Genomic DNA, 17,395 nt, shown 5'->3' with positions numbered 1-17,395 from the left:
CCATCTTTCCCAATAAGATAACTGCTTCCACACGTTTCACAACAAGGAGGGAGCTTGTCTTATCAACTTCAGGAGGTATGATAGTTTTTGACCTTCATCTGGTCGGCTCGTCTTTTTGTGACAAAACAGTTTTTATTTATCATGCTGATACATCAGCAGGTTCCCAGCGTAAGTTCAGAGTGTAAAATAGGAAGCTGCTCAGTCATCTGCCGACGGCCAACTGACAGGAAGGAAGGAACAACTACTACGCTGCAATTCAACAAAAACCTGCCACTTTTGTCTTCAATTCCTCTTCAAAAGCTTTTTGTTTTCAGGGCTCTGTGGAAATACACACTGAATGCTGGCAAAAAGGGGGAACTAGAGCTTAGCAGCACACCGCCTCCTCATCCCCTGCTCCTGTGCACAATATCCTCTTCTAAACCCACCCCCCCATTTTTTTGCTATCTCTTTGGTTTTAATGAGGCACGCACAAACTGTTTGGATGATTGTCTAGACAGATGGTGCTCAGTGTGTGGAACAGAAGCTGAGACGAGGTAAAGAGGGACAGACTCCTTCTCCGTCATGGGATGCTGCAGTGTGACCCAGAGGCATACTGGAGTGGACGAGGTGGGCCCTGATGAGATTGAGCTCCTGGAACTCTCTGGAGACAATTTAGGGTAAGACACAAATGCAAGATTAGTGTTTGAAGCTAGGAGCTGTTCAAAAAATAAAACAAACAATTTTATTTCACTGTATTTTGATCCTGCAACAAAAAGTTAACTATATAAATATATATATAAATATATAAATAACAGTTAACAGAACGGCAACGTGTGAATTTCACTCAGTATTTTTTTGAGTGTATCTCTAAAGTCACTTTAAATGTGGTTTTTCTGTGTTTTGGAGGAAGCGGTGGCAGGCTGTAAAGTGAAAAGAGAGCTGCTTCTCTTTCAACACATGCGGTTTTCTGTGGCATTTCATTCTTGACATTTTTAAGGTGATAATGTAAAACGCAAGCATAATCCTTTTCAGCACTGCAGCATATTCAGTGTTATCATGTACAGGATATACCACACACACTACATGCTTGGCTTTACAGTAACAGGATGTGTTGTCACACAGAGCACTTTAAACTTTAAAACTAGATTTAAATCCAACAAGAAAAAGAAAACAAAAACTGCAGAACAACCAATGACACGCGTTCGATTTCTGCCCATCAGCACCTCATGGAGACACAAGACAGGAGAGCTAATTGGCTCCTATTTACTCAACATGAACTTGGGTGCTCAGTGATGCTGCACTGATGTGATTAGCAGATTACTATAAGACAATGGTTGAAGCATGGAGGGGTTTAATACAGAGTAAGGGCGGGACAAATCCCCTCTCATTCAAAGGCTGGGGGATTAGCAGAAGCTAATCACTGCAGGAGCTTCTGCTCCTTATGTGTAGCTCTTTAATTATAACTGCTTATCAGGCAAGCCACTTATGTTTGTATTTCATAACACACACAAAAGTGTGTGTTTCAAAGATGTCTTAGAATGTGCGCTTGCTAGCTACTGACTGGCTCAGTATACTGATGCTGACCTTGTTTATATACAAGAAAATAATGCAATTTCAGGAGAACCGGCTTAACTAGTGCCGTCACTAGTATGATAATAACAAAAACAGCTATAACGTTTAATCACCAGATGAGTTAGATCAGTAAATATCTAACAGTAATAACAACTTCAAGTCAGTTTATTATTAAACTTGACTTTATTTCCCCAGCCATGATTGTTTTTGTGTTGTTTCAGAGTTCCAGGTTTATTTACATGGCTTCTTGAATGCACTCAGTAATTATATTAAATGGTAAATGGTAAATGGCCTGTATTTGTATAGCGCTTTTCTAGTCCCTAAGGACCCCAAAGCGCTTCACACTACATTCAGTCATTCACCCATTCACACACACATTCACACACTGGCGATGGCAAGCTACATTGTAGCCACAGCTGCCCTGGGGCGTACTGACAGAGGCGAGGCTGCCGGACACTGGCGCCACTGGGCCCTCTGACCACCACCAGTAGGCAAACACGGGGTTAGTATCTTGCCCAAGGATATTTGGCATGCAGCCAGGAGGCAGCCTGGGATCGAACTACCGACCTTCTGATTAGTGGCTGACCTGCTCTGCCACCTGAGCTACAGCCGGTGGCAGAGCAGCAATCATAATATAAAATGTGAAGTTGAACTGTGTGTGAAGTCATTGTTGTGTTCACGAAACCTGTTTAAACTTTGTGTTATGGCATGTCATCCTGCCGGAAACAGCCTTTAGAAGGTGTCTATACTGTGGCCATACCAGGCCAGCATTATGTGGTTATATGTTATATATGGTTATACCACCTGCCTCAGTCATTTGATATCTTTCTCAGAAAATGAGTTTTGATTGATTGACGGTTTTCAAGCATGTGGTCATATATACAAAATAGAACTAAATAGAGCATATACATGAAGAAAAATAAAGTCCTCTAGTGCTCAAAAATGAGCAGGAGGAACCAACACTTATGAACTCCGACCCTATCACACATTTATAGCTCAGTCATATAGTTAGCTAGTTCCTGGGTAGGTTTAATACATTATATAACAACATTATGTAAAACATACAAAAATATCTATACTGAAAACACCTCTTGTAGCTTAATGCTCCCCTCAATCAATCTATCAAACATATATTTATACATTGATTTAAATTTCTGGCAATGTGGACAATGCTTGTGCTTAGCCATTTTACAATGTTCTTAAAAACTATTGTATATTTCAATTACAAGGACCTATTATTATTTTCCTACAAATACAAGTAGTCAGCCTGCTCTAAGAGAGAGGATAACCCTCTTATGGCCATAACAGGCACAAATTGTTCAATTGTTTCATGGCCCAGTATTAGATAAATTAGAATTATTTTAAAATGTGAATGGTCCAAAGTCAAAATTTAACTTACTTCTCAAACAATAATATGAAATCATATCTACTTCCTTTCAGCTCTGCATGACTATACTCAAAAATCGACCATTTTGGCATGTATGCTAATTGTCAGTACAGTTATGACTAATGCATTAAAGTGTTTGTACCTTCACTGAGCAAGAGTGCGTGTTTGTTTTCAGTGTGTGGAGCCTGGGAGAAACCAGACTTCAGCTGTCTGTGAGGAACAGCAGAGACGAGCAGCCCCAGCCACCACGCAGACCTTCAATACCACACCTGGAACAAGAGGTTGCTATGTGTGTGTGCTGTGTACTTGACAAATAAACATCTTGACACTTTGATCGTGCACTTTTCAAGGTCAGAGCATGCTGTGTGGTTGAGTCTGAATTAACACTTGTAGTGCTCAGCCGGGGTGAGACGAGACCTCGTGCGCTGTAGGAATTTCCAATGCAACGGTGACATATTCTGCATTCCCCTTTGGTGTGATTCAAACTTTACAGGAAATATACAAGAGAGGAAACATTGCTAGACACAGCTTTGTTCTCAGACTTGATTCAACTCTTACACTTTACCTCTGTATTTGTTCCCTAAAGACACACACAAAGTTTGCCTAAAGACAGTGATTCAAGCCTTGCAATGGTGAAATACATTCAGGTTTGCTGTGTAATGCATGTGTTAATACTGACTATAAATAAATACAGTGATACGAGATAGTGGGAAGGGGGAAATGGCCACCCACTAGAAAATTTTTTTTAATTCTCTCTATTTAAGAGAAAACCTTGCATCTTTTAACACTGCTGTCAAAGACAGACAAAAATAAGACACATGAAATGAGCCACAGACATGGGGTGATATATTTTTGTGTCTCTAGGTGGTGCTGTGGGGAAAGAGCAGAGATGAGCTCCACCAAAGGATATACTCCCAACAGCCAATCAGGGGCTGGGAGGGCCAAGCTGCCCACATGTATGGAGAGATCATCCACTCCTCACTGGTGTCTCTCTACATCAGCTACACACAGGTAATATGGTAACACACAAAAGGAGTGAGAAATTTAATGTGTGAGACAGTCCTTGGATTTAGACTAAACTAAAATGAGCAACAAAATAAAATGAAAAAAATTGCTGCAATAAGAAAAATCACATTTAAATTAGTTTAATTAGTTATAAATTAGTTAAATATCATAAACAAGTCACTTAGCACCCACACATGTGTTTATGTGGCCCTTTTAAAAAAGCAGTGAAAATGATTAAATCCTGTGAATTGTGCCTCTGCAGGAAACCCAAGAACACTTCCTGGTTTTGTTCTCTTTCCACCTACTCATCCTTTCTCTGGACCACTCTCGGCAAGACTTTGTTTATGAGGTATTCTTTATACTTTTTAAGACGTGTGGTTAGAAATGCTATGTTGCAGGAAATCGAGGAAAAGGGCAGACTACCACCAAATATGAATTCTGCCAACATTAGTCTCCTGCTAAAACCAGGCAAAGACCCTTTATTTCCCTCAAGCTATCGTCCAATTTCTCTTTTAAATGTAGACCTTAAAATAATCTGCAAAGCTCTCTCAAAGAGATTAGAGAAAATGACCCCCTCTTAATTCATCCTGACCAAACTGGTTTCATAAAAGGTCGGCACTCCTCAACAAACACTCGTAGATTACTTAATTTAATAGACTACTCATACGATAAAAACATCGAAACCATAATATTATCTCTAGATGCAGAAAAAGCATTTGACAGAGTTAATTGGAAATTTTTATTCGCAACTTTACACAAATTTGGTTTTGGAAACTCTTTCATAAACTGGATAAGAATATTATACAATTCCCCAACGGCTCGTATCAGAACAAATGACCAGACATCCTCCAGCTTCTGTCTCCTGAGGGGCACCAGACAGGGATGCCCACTCTCCCCTTCACTTTTTGCAATTTTTATCGAACCTCTAGCAGCAGCATTTAGACAGGCTACAACAATTAAGGGCATAAAATGTAAGAACATAGAACATAAAATCAGTCTCTATGCGGATGATGTGTTGCTTTTTCTGCAAAACACACAAACCAACCTCTCTGAGGTAATTACTTTAATAAACTGGTTTTCAAGAGTTTCAGATTATTCAATTAACTGGCCAAAATCTACAGTTCTCCCCATTAACTGCTCCTTCCATAATTCTTCCTCTGCCCCACTGCAATCCGGAAATATTAAATATTTAGGTATTAATGTCTCTCCTAAGCTTTCAGACTTAACTAAACTAAACCACATCCCACTTCTAAAGAAAGTAGAAGGCGATCTGACTAGATGGAAATCTTTACCCATATCACTCATGGGAAGGGTCGCCACTATAAAAATGATGATCTTGCCAAAAATAAATTACTTATTTTTGATGATCCCTAACAAACCATCACAAGATTGGTTCAGATCTCTGGATTCATATATTTCCAAATTCCTTTGGAAAGATAAACCCCCGCGTATTAGCTTAAAAACGCTACAAAGAACCAAGGATAGAGGAGGATTAGATCTGCCTAATTTTCACCAATACTTCTTAGCCAACAGGCTTCAGTTCATCTCAGAATGGTTAAAACATACCTTCTTAGTTGAGCCCTGGCTAGATGTTGAACAGGCACTATGCAAGGATCTAGAGATTTCAGACCTACCATTTATTAGCTCAAACATCAAAAGACATGAATGCTTTAAAAGTATCAACATCAGCTTTTCTCTAACAGCATGGTGGGAGTTTCTAAAAATAACGGAGTCTTCATTAATCCCATGCAAACGTACACCTATCTGGAATAACCCTGACATATTACAAAACAATAATATGATTAATTTTCCAGAATGGAGTTGTAAAGGAATTAAATACTTAGAACATATATTAGAGGGAACAGAATTTATTCCATTTGACAGACTAGTTGAACAATATGGGATCAACAAGACAAGGTTTTTAGAATATCAACAAATTAAATCCATAGTAAAAAAGAAATTTAACCTCAGTCAAGTTGAATTACAAACACCACTAAGTGCGGCACATTTTCTTACTCTTAAATCCCCCAAATTATTATCTAAAATATACAGAACACTTTCTAAATTAGATGAATCAATATCCCTTCCTACTGCAAAGTGGGAAGCAGATTTATCAGTCAACCTAGACCAAAACTTCTGGTCTCAGATTTGCTTAAAAACTTTTAAATTAATTAAAAATCCCAGTCTGCAATTAATACAATACAAAATACTTCATAGAGTGCACTATACAGGTCATCGGATGTTCAAGATGGGCTTTACATCTTCCAACAACTGCTCACACTGTCAAGGCAATACACCAGACAATTACATCCACGCTCTTTGGTTCTGTCCACCAGTGCAAAAGTTTTGGCGCGAGATATGTGAAGACTTATCAAAGTGTCTGAAATGTAACATTCCAACTTCCCCCTTAGTGTGTCTACTGGGCAGCTTAGATAATGTCACTTCAGAAAAGAATATAGCCCATATGATCTTCACTGCCCTATGCATAGCCAAGAAAACAGTCCTCATGAACTGGAAAAATAAAAATAATCTTAATTCTAACCAATATAGAAATTATCTATTAGATTACATTAGTCTTGACACAGCCTCTGCCACCACATTAGATCAATTGCTCTGGGCCCCTTTTATCAGCTCCATCACCTAGTGGGGGTGGGGGGTCATAGTTTGGTCCCGCCTTCACTGTTGTGATTGGTGAGGGGGTAGGGACAGGCTTAGGGCGTCGGGGGGTTCCCCGGAGGCATCTTCCTTGGGGGGCTCAACCCGGGGTAGCGGTCACGTCCGGTTGGGGGCCCTGTTGGCTCTCAGGTGACTGTTTCCTCGCGGCTGCGTGCAGCGGGGCTAGGGGAGGGTCTGTGCTGACGGACGTGGGTTACTGACCTGGCAACCTGGCTGCCCCTGGGTGGGTCCGGGATGGGCGTGAGGTTCTGGGGGCGCTCCGTCTCTGGGCTGGGGCCCGGGCCGGGCCTCGGGGGCTTGGGTCCTGGTTGGTGTGTTGCCGGGGTTGTGGGCGGGTGGGTGCATGGGGGCCCGGCCCTGGAGCAGGGTGCCGCCGGTGCGTCGAGCCGCCTGGGGGGCTCTTCAACTGGTGGGGGGGATGGTCACATCTTGCAGGAGCTTTCTTCTCTTCAGGAACTCTCTGCAGGAGGGGGAGATACAGGAGAGGTGGAGGAAGATCTCAGCCTGGGCGTTTACCGTCTTATGTAGTCTGGAAGATGTGTGGATGGTGGGGTGGGTGCAGTTTTCTCTGTGGTGGGGTTGGGTGGACTGTCCAGGGCTCTGTGGAGCCGGAGGGCGCTACTGCACTGGGCCCCGGTCTGATGGGCCTGGGCCCCCCTTCCCTGGCGGGTCGCGAAGGGTGGGAGTGCCTACTGGGGTCAGCGGGGGAGCTGGCCCCAGGGAGGGGTTACCTGCCCCTCCCTTCCTTCCCTCCCCATCTCCAGCCGCCTCCCTCTTCCCGCTCCTCCACAACCACCCACACATGCAGGGCCTTGGAGTGGGGGTATGTCACCAGGGTGCAGAGGAGGCTACCCCCCCCCCCCCCCCCCCTGTCCCCTTCTGGCTGCCTCTGCCTCAATTTTATCCCACAACTTAGACATTCACATTATTCACACTCTCATTACACATACATATAGGATCTTGGGGGTGGGCACAATCACGGAGTCCAAATTACCATCAGGGTGTATACCTCACCCCTGACGTCGTTGCCCACCTCTCAATTTTAAATACACTTAGTCATTGAGGGCTAGCAGGAGGGACTATGCGCTTACCTGCTGCTCCTTGGCAGGTAGCTCCATGCCCTCCTGGGTTTTAATTGCACCTTAGAACACATATGCATCAACACCACAATGAGCGGGTGGAGGGAGGTTTGGAGTCTTCTCCCACCCCCATTCTCTGCGGCCTGCTGGAGCGGGAGGGCTAGTAGGAGGAGTTGGCCGTCCGACTGCGGTCTGGGGTGTGGGGCCTCCCTGCTGCTGCGGAGTCGGGGTGGTCTGCCTCTCCCCACCGCAGGGAAAAGGGTAACACCACCTGGGTCTGGGTGCAATTCCCCCCTCCAGGGGCAAGGGTACCTAGACCCGGTTTGTAGAGTACGCTTGGGGAGTGTGATTGTGTGTACAGCGTCTCTTTATGTCTGTCTCCACGTTGGTTGAGTGTGGAGTGAGTGCATATGAGAGCATGAGGGTGGGAATGGATGTTTGTGTCTGTGTGTGCCCGTATGTCTGTGTCTATATGTCAGGTTGGGTATCAGACGCCACCTCTCTGGGGACACCTCAGGCCCTCCAAGGTTTGGAGGCCTATCTCCACCCACCACCACTTCCCCTGCCGGTGGCGGACTCCCTCAGGTGTCGGTGTGTTGGTGGTTCTTTGTGTCTGGGGGTGGGCGTCCGGGTACACACCGGCTCACTCCTTGGCGGCCGCTTGTCGGGGCCTGGGGCCTGGGGCTCGCTCGGGCCCCTTTGGAGGTGGGGTGCCCCCGGCCTCTCGGCCTGGGGCTCGGTCACTCAGGCACAGCTGGGGGCCGGCGGAGCTCACGGGCGCGTCACTGCAACTCCCCCTGACTTCTGCTCTGCGGCTGCTGGGCGAGCCCTCATCTGGGACTCTCCTCAGCTCTTACTGGAACAGTGGCGCGGCTGCCCCTCTGTTGGTCTTCCATGGTCTCTTGTGTTCTGGGGGCCTCTGGATGTCTGGAGTTTTGATCTCCTCCATACCCACTTCACACCCTGGAGGACGGGGCTGTGGCCCCCCCACACTCCCTAGCAGATCATTACATGGAGAAACCTTTGGAATGCAAGCATGCTGATCCACACAGGTATGCACACATGGGTATTCACAGACGCGGACTAAAGCTTTCTTGGCTGCTGCCTCAAAGCACACTGTGCGCTGTCTATCTTGCGTGCTGCACAATATCGTTTATTATTTAGTAAATATTGATATTTATGACTAGCTAGTTTATTGTGATGGTGCTTTGTTTTCTCTATTATTATGTTGCTCTTTGTTGTTTGCTGTCTCCTCTGTTTGTTTTTTTTTTTTTGTTTTTTTTTTTCTCCATACAGGTGACCCAGGAGTTCTTTTTTTTTTTTCTCTCTCTTCCCCCCCCTTCTCACCGTCTCTTCTCCCCTTTGGTTTTCTTTCTTTCTCTCCCCCTCTTTCTCTCATTCATTCCCCCTGTCCTATTTATTTAAAAAAAAAAAAAAAATGACAAAGGATGAACTGAAGCTCTGCCATCACGTAATGTCGCATACTGCTGTTTCTGATGTCATTTAAAAAAAAAAAAAAAGAAAAAAAAAGAAAAAAAAGAAATGCTATGTTAGCAGACGATCACTGGAAAACTGAAGTAAACATATTTTTTCACAGAAGTGAAAACCTTTATTGGATTAGTGTAGTGTAACATAAAACTAAAAGTGGGTGTTAATAATAAAGCTGCGGGGGGTTGGAAATTAAATCACGGGCTGTCATTTGTGCCCTGCAGAAAACAGCTACAACAGAGCATTTTTAACTCATTCTATGAGGACCCCAAGCCAAACTGGTCGACATAAACAACAAACCTTTTAAACATGATATCAGCTTAAAAGTGTGATCATACACTACATGCATGTGTATTTAAATTCTAGTGGGGGTTGTTCCTTATGAGGGGGTCGTTGACCCAGTACTAGCCTTTTACGTCATCACATGAACCAAGGTTTGGGAAAAGGCATGGGACATTACCACTGCTGAAGCCACTGTGAAACCTTACCCCTCCCAGGCTACTGAGGTCACCTAATGGAAGGCTCTTTAGATCCTTGTGTTGTACATGCACATGCCTTTTTTCACACATTGGCTTTATTAATAATGAAAAATTAATTCATTAACTTATTAAATTGTCTCTTGTGATCAGAAAACTGTATACTGTAACTTTAGACCCTAGTCATAATACCCTGCATCAAGCTGCATTCAAACAGGTTAGAATTTTACTTCCAAGTTGCAAAAGGTGAAAATAGAATGATTTAAGTTTTTATTTCCAGCTATGGGTCAAACCCCAAATATACTGTCAAACGTCTATAATGCAGCTATTCAGATCCACTGTGCCTGCCGCCTTCCCAAACACCTTTCACTTTTTTTTGATGAAAATCTCCAAACTTTGTAGGGTGAATTATGTTTTGAAAGTGTAGAAACACAATAAATCTGCAGGAACTTTTAGGGATCAATGTCCTAAATTCTTAAATGTTGGGTTTTTGTTGTCAGGCAATTTCTGCACTGCAATCTTAATACAGGAATCTAATCGTCGGTGTTATTCATTTCTTTAAGTTTGTCTTCGTTTATCTTGCAGGGCATTCTTCCCCTTTCTGGACTTTCCTTCCAAGTTGTCTCTCTGGACTTGGACGCGTCACATTCGCCACACATGTTTGAAATCAGCAGTGAGTCCGTGGAAATTACAGAGTTCCACTAAGACGTGCAAAGCAGTGTGAAAAACTAAGCATGGTTTATGCTGTTCCCTCTTCTATCCAGGTCCAGTGATGGACTCCAAGGTGTTCACGTGTGCCAGTGCGGCAGACCTACAGAAATGGATGCAGCACACAGAAGACAGGAGATACAAGGCCATGATCCAACCCATGAGTCCCTCCCACTGCGCTCTCTCCTATCTAGTACTGACTAACTGTTGCACTGCATCTGGTTACCAAAGTATTGTAGTTACCAGAGGTGTGGACTCGAGTCACATGACTTGGACTCGAGTCAGACTCGAGTCATTAATTTTATGACTTTAGACTTGACTTGAAAAAATGTTCTAAGACTTGTGACTTGACTTGGACTTTTACACCAATGACTTGGGACTTGAATTGGACTTGAACCGGTTTACTTGAAAAGACTTGATATTTCACCCCAAATATAAAATTTAACATGCATATTATATAGAGATTGAAAATGTGACGTCATTCACGGGTAGAACCGCAAAGGATTCTGGGAACTCGTGGCAAGCGGTACTAGCGCACGCAGGCTTTCAATTAAAATCAGTTATACAGCGATAAAAAGAAACACAAAAATGTCAAGAAGCTGTTGTATTATTAACTGCAATAGCCGGTCGCATGACAGCCACGGGAAGCCGACGGGTAAAGAGATCGGTTGTTATCGGATTACGTCGTTGAAGAGAAATTGTTCGAGCCATGTTTCCGAAGTAACAAAGACGCGACGGATGGCCTGGATTGCAGCCATTCAAAGATCAAATATAACGTCCTAGAACACTCCAGCTCACAGGTTAGTCTGCTCCAAGCATTTACACAAAGGTCAGTCTGCTGTTGTAGTTAACATAATTGGTGATATAGGTTACAAGCAAGTCTGGCGCTGAACAGAAATTGTCGCGCTATGCTCCTTTATTTATTGTGCATAAATAGTGAATTGTCCTGACACAATATTGCGTTTCGCTTCTGTTATTATGGTACATTGACAAAAACATATACTTTTATTCACAGGATAAAACAGGTTTTTTGTATCACTAATTGCCCAGTACGATTACAACATACAATATTATTGTCACTGCTACATTTCTGTGATGGGTACCAGAAATTATTTCCACTACTAATTAATTACCGTTGAGCTCAAAGGTTATATTAATAAACGGTTAACGAATGTGTATTTATGAAGACGATTTGTGAGACTGGTAAACTTATGATACGTACGATGGTCTTTCGTTCTACACGGTGCATTTCAAGGTCCTGCACCCATCCGTCGGTAAACTGTACCTGGGCTTGTTGCAGTGACCTGAAGTTACTAAACTTCATGAGTGTATGCACTCACTCCAAGAACCGTATGATTATAAATATGCATATAAATATGCTAAGATGAGATAGCTGACTTCATCTAACTAGCAAATGTTTTCCAGGCTACGTTGGTGATACAGTTTTTTTTAATGTGTATGATATTTTTGTCATGCGATTTTAAAGCTGGTCCTACAACCGCATCCAAGAATAACATGCAGCTTATCTCAGAACTGTCGGTGAAAATTATTCTTGGAGCTAGGTTTAATTGAGCTGCATTTTAAAGAGGTGCAATTTCACAATTTGTGTATATTTTCTAAGTTCACTATTTTGTATGTGTTGAGAAAAACACAGATTTTAAAATTACATGGTCTAATATTTACATTTAGCATAACTGCAACATTATTTTTTCGTTTTTTTTTTTTTTAAAGACTCGAAAGGACTTGAAATTCAAAGTTTCAGACTTGTGACTTGACTCGGACTTTTACACCAGTGACTTGAGACTCGACTCTGACTTGCCTGACATTACTTGAGACTTGACTTGAGACTTGAGGATAAAGACTTGAGACTTACTTGAGACTTGCAAAACAATGACTTGGTCCCACCTCTGGTAGTTACATGTCAGTAAAATACACTGTGCACATATTTCTCTTCTAGTTACCGTGTGATGAGAACTGGAAAAGAGAAGAACTGAAAAAATACTTACTACAAGCTCCAATATGGCAATGGGAGGGCTCGCCCATACAGCACATGGGTCAGCCGAGCTACGTATCTATTGTCCACATCATCAACACACAGAGACAGGTAGTAAATACTCTTCAACGTCCTCTGAAAGTTTTCTGTAACATATTTTTAAAACATTTTTTGTGTGTTGACATATTAAACTAAAGATGATCAACTGTTTGGCGGGCACAAAAATCACCAAAATTAGACGGTAGGCAATTTCCATTTAGATCATTAAATAGAAACTTGACTTCTTTTTTAAATCCTAATAAAAATTATCTTGTTTTATTAGAATTATAAAATAGTCTTTGGGGAAATGATGAAGCCATCATAGGGAACCAAAAAAATTGCTTGCAAATTAATAATAAGACTGCTCTGAGTTCTCATTCACGGTAAAAAAGGATTGGGTAACTATGACATTAACATTGTGCAACTAACTTATGACAAACCACAACTGGAAAGTCTTGTTAAAATCATGTTCATTGCATTCATATATTGTATGAATGCAATGAACATGATGTATACATGCTGTCTTTCAGCATGGAAAGACATTTTCTTCTGACTTCTTAAAGGCCTCAGAAAAGTGTAAAGACCCTATTTTCAGTACTCTTTCCTTCTACATTTACCACATGATGCAAGTTGAACCATAATTGACAAGAGCACATATTTCCCCTCAGCTCCTAAGAAAAAGGATGTGCAACCTTGTTCTCTATCACCATGTAGCAGTTTTCACTCTTTTCAGCTATGAGTTCTCATAAATATACATTGATACGTGTGTAATTCGATCTTCCAACAACTTAATGCAATCTCATAAACTTAGAATTAATCCAATTAAAAATACAGTCCTCCCACCATCTTGAATACAGTTGTTGAGATAGACATCGCTATTCCGCATAACTGCGTTTTATATATGACTAGAGACCAGCCACCTGCGTAGGACATGTTAAAACTCATAGGCATACGAATGCAGACTCACCATATGACAGATCATAGCTGTGTTTTATCATAAAGAATGTGACCGGCGTCTGGATAAAACGTCATTCTCTACATCATCAAATCAAGCATCATCTCTTGAACCAAAATATGGGTGTTTTAACACACAAAAACTTAAATATGCTTATTTATTCATGATATTTTCTCAATTATTTATTTCCAGCAGATTAGACATATGACCCTGCCCTCCAGACAGCTGCCAACAGGCCGGCTAAACAACAACAACAACAGCTGGTTATAAGCTAACATTATGTCAGCTAATGTTAGGGTGGAGTGTTCTAAAAACAAACAAAAAGAAAAAACAGTTTTCTTCAGATAAACAGGTTGATATACATTCTCATTCACATCATATGAGAGTTTATTCACAAGTGTCCGAGTTAGATCTACTTCAAAAAAGTATCTCAAAAGCCAGCTAACAGCTGCTAACTGTGGCTAACAGAAGCTAAACAGTAGGTAGCAGAGACTAACATCAGCTAACAGCAACTAACATAGATTAATCCCAGATAACAGAGACTAACAGCCACTAACAGTGGCTATCAGCAGCATAAACAGCAGGTAACATAGACAGAGATAACCCCAGATCACAGAGGCTTACAGCGGCAAAAACAGCTGCACTTACTGACAGAGAAGTTCAGGGTATCTTCAACAAGTCACTTCTCTGTCCCTGTCATGGGCAGAAGTGAGATTCAGATTAGTGTTGTTAAAAAAAAATTAATGTGATCGTCCTTTAAATTGGAAATATAACACGGTATATGTCTGTGAAGGTTCTCAGTCATCCAGGTCATGGTAGTCAAAGGAGCTTGCAAAGAAAAATGTCTGGACTTCTTTAGGTTTAAATCTGGGACTCTCCACCAGTTGACTTTAGAACTGAAGAAGCTTCTCGGATGAGAGGTGAAACGTCTTCAAGCAACTTAAAGAAGTCCAGATGCTTTTCTTTGCAAGCTCCTTTGATAACACGGTATAACAGGAAATGTGAGTATGCTCACATACAGTAACCAAGGCATGCTGGCTTTGTTCTTTTAGGGTCTCCAAGAAAGACTGATGGTTCTCTTCCCTCAAGACATCGTGCTTCTATCTGTTGACAACAAGCGCCTGACTATAAGATATGAGGTACTGCAAAATTACTCTGTGGGAAAAATCCATAATAACACCTTTTCTGCTGCTGTGACAGCAAAACTTCCCAGTGTCCCAGTAATTATGACATGTTCCTTGTTATTTTGGTAGGTAACATGGTAGTTCAAACTTTCTGCCTTCATCATTCAGTATCTTTGTAGTAGAAAATTATTTCCAAAATGATGAACTAACTATTCTTTCTTCATTTTCGCTCGTATTTATATATACACTGTTAGAGAAGTGGATGCTCAGGCTTCAGACTGCTCTACATGTTTAGTTTCTGGCTGAGCTTTTAGACTTTCGACTGCGTATGATGTGAGAGGAGATGTTGTTTATATGGTTATCTGTCTTTAAGGACAGAAGCCCAGCTCACCTGTTGTTAAAACCTTTAAAGCAGCATCTAGAAAACAACTTGTCTTTTCTGTCATTCTAACAGGGAAGGTTGCCCCGACAAAGTGTCAAAGCAGTTGAGAGGTCAGCCTTGCCTGGACGGCTGGAGTTTGAACTGATAGGTACACTCTACACACGTGGTATCTTTGTATTTTTAGTTAAATGCAGCGTTGGAAGGGCAAAAATAAATATGTGATTCATTTCATATAATCACTGTTTTTGTTTGGATTTAGGTGAACTGGTGGAGCCGCTGCAGGTCTCTTGTACCTGCATGGAGGATTATCAGAACTGGATTTTTCAGTTACAACAGGTTAGACATGATTGTATGATTATACATGTTTAATGAACCATTAAAGAATAATGTATGGGCTGTAACAGTGAAAGAGGCTAAACAGGTCAGGAGAGATGAGGGAGTCACAGGGAAGGTGATCGTTTGCAGCCAGTTTGTGTAGGTTTAATTTTAAACATTATTATGTGCTTTTTATTTAAATGAGTGAAAAATAAAGAAATTTTAAAAATACTTTTCTGCAAATTAATTTAAAAAACTGCCATGTAACACTTTATCAGCCAGCAATACTCATTCACCGGACACTTCATTGGGTACACCTTGCTAGTTCTTCATGGCATAAATTCAACAGAGTGATGGAAACATTCGTCGGAGATTTTGTTCCATGTTAACATTATAGCATCACACATTTGCACAACTGTGGACAATAGAAGGCACAACTTGTGAAATGTAGCCTCGTTTTTCTTTTCTTAGTCGACACGAGTGGCACCTGTTGCGGTCTTCTGCTGCTGCTTTCAGAGATGGTCTTCTGCATACATCGGTTGTAACTAGTGGTTATTTCCATGCTTGAAGCAGTCTGGCCGGTCTGCGCTGGCCTTTGGCATCAAAGACATTTTCTCCTTCTAGGATCATTCTCTATAATCCCTCGAGATGGTTATAATGGAAAATCCAGTTTAAATCACCTTTATTCCCCATTCTGATGTTTAGTTTGCAAGTCATCTTGAACATGTCCACATGCCTAAAGGTGATTTGCTGATTAGATATGTGTGTTAACAAGCAGTTGAACATGTATATCTAATGAAGTGACCAACAAAGAGTTTTTTTGGCCTAAATGGTTTGCCAAGAGCAGGAGGACATAAACATTCAAGAAAATTGTGGCATTAAACGGTACGTTTCCTTAGCAGTTGTAAAGTAGCTGCATAATAAAATACTTTCTAGAAGAAAACTTTCTATGAACTGACCGATCACATTTCTGCATAGTTTAGGCTTATGTGTGGTAGTCACTTGTTTTAGTTTGGTATGAAAATCAACTTGTATGAACTTGTTTGAGATTAAAAGCACATTCATGCAGCTATATTCAGCAACTCTGAAAGCAGAAGATATAAAAAATGTTTATTTGGACACTCCTTAAGCACAGGCTTTTTAAAGTCCGTTGTTTTTCTAGATGCAAGAAAAACTGCTTGTCATGCAGAACATGACGTGTGGTGCTTTAACCGTGCGGCATATTTGCATAAACAAGATTTTCTTTTTAATTTGCAGCCAGACAGAAGCAACCATGTTACTGTGAGTCAACCGCCACCTCCGATAATGCCAAAGCTGCAGAGGAACAGGAAGGAGTCCCAGGAACCAATGCTAGCAGCCGACCCATATCACATCAATGGACGCGGCTGATTCCTCAGACGGGAGGAAGAGCCTCAAACGTCACTGTAATCATAAATTTGAAACATGTAGATAATTTGTACATATGTCTCGTATGTGCCACAACATGGAGGCAGAGCAGTGAAGACTTCTCGTTCTAATCTTTGATATATTTGGTTGATTTTGTCACTGTGAACAGACAGAACACAGCACTTAAAGCCAGTATTCATGTTCGAGCGTAAACTAGTCCTTGACCCAGTTTCAGAGCAGATCAGACCTGAAGAAATGTTAGATGTAGAAACTGTAGAGTCTCAAAAATAGCTTAAACTTAGGGGTGAATAAACTGTAAATACCTGTATGTAGCTTTGTTTTACCTTTTCAAAATAAACTATTTAAAAAAGTTTAATTCCAAACAACATATTGTAAGGATCTGTTTATTTCAGAGGCAAAACATTTACAGTAATGTGCAGAAATCCAGAAAACATCCAGTGTCTGACAGCGCTTGTAATTACTGTGGCGTTGGGAATTAAACTGACTCCAAATGTCATATTTATACAATAGTATTTGTCAAATCTTAGTTCATATAAATTACAGTCATAACGTTTTGCTCTTTATACACAAACCCATTTTATCGGAAAACACATTTACATCAGAATCTCCTTAGAGAGGAACCAGCTAGAGGAGTAACTATAAATACACATACTGCAACTGCAACAGTTTAAATTAAAACTAAGAAGTGAGATACAGAAATAAGCTGTGTTACAAACATTTCATGTGCCGCTGGATGAATTTACACTGGAATCTTAATTAAAGTGGTTCATTAACAACAGCTTTCAGCTCAGTCACACTGTGCTATTGGTC

The 17,395-nt window shown here is 41.4% G+C and overlaps 1 protein-coding gene across 1 annotated transcript; it reads left to right on the top strand.

Annotated features, from left to right (window-relative positions):
* Positions 1 to 561: 561 nt before the first annotated feature.
* LOC146610629 (putative pleckstrin homology domain-containing family N member 1) lies at positions 562 to 16,567 on the top strand. The gene is made up of 11 exons (XM_085345362.1): positions 562 to 656; positions 3,114 to 3,219; positions 3,803 to 3,949; positions 4,206 to 4,292; positions 10,248 to 10,335; positions 10,427 to 10,563; positions 12,328 to 12,474; positions 14,410 to 14,496; positions 14,936 to 15,011; positions 15,123 to 15,199; positions 16,436 to 16,567. The coding sequence occupies exons 1-11, from the start codon at positions 562 to 564 to the stop codon at positions 16,565 to 16,567; spliced, it is 1,179 nt and encodes a 392-aa protein (XP_085201488.1).
* Positions 16,568 to 17,395: the final 828 nt, after the last annotated feature.

This window comes from Diplotaxodon limnothrissa, linkage group LG20, assembly GCF_057381915.1.
Source record: "Diplotaxodon limnothrissa isolate DT_005_m linkage group LG20, D_limnothrissa_male_GT1.1, whole genome shotgun sequence".
NCBI lineage: Eukaryota > Metazoa > Chordata > Actinopteri > Cichliformes > Cichlidae > Diplotaxodon > Diplotaxodon limnothrissa.
The sequence above is the reverse complement of the archived record's forward strand: the minus strand, read 5'-3'. Positions and strand labels throughout refer to the sequence as shown.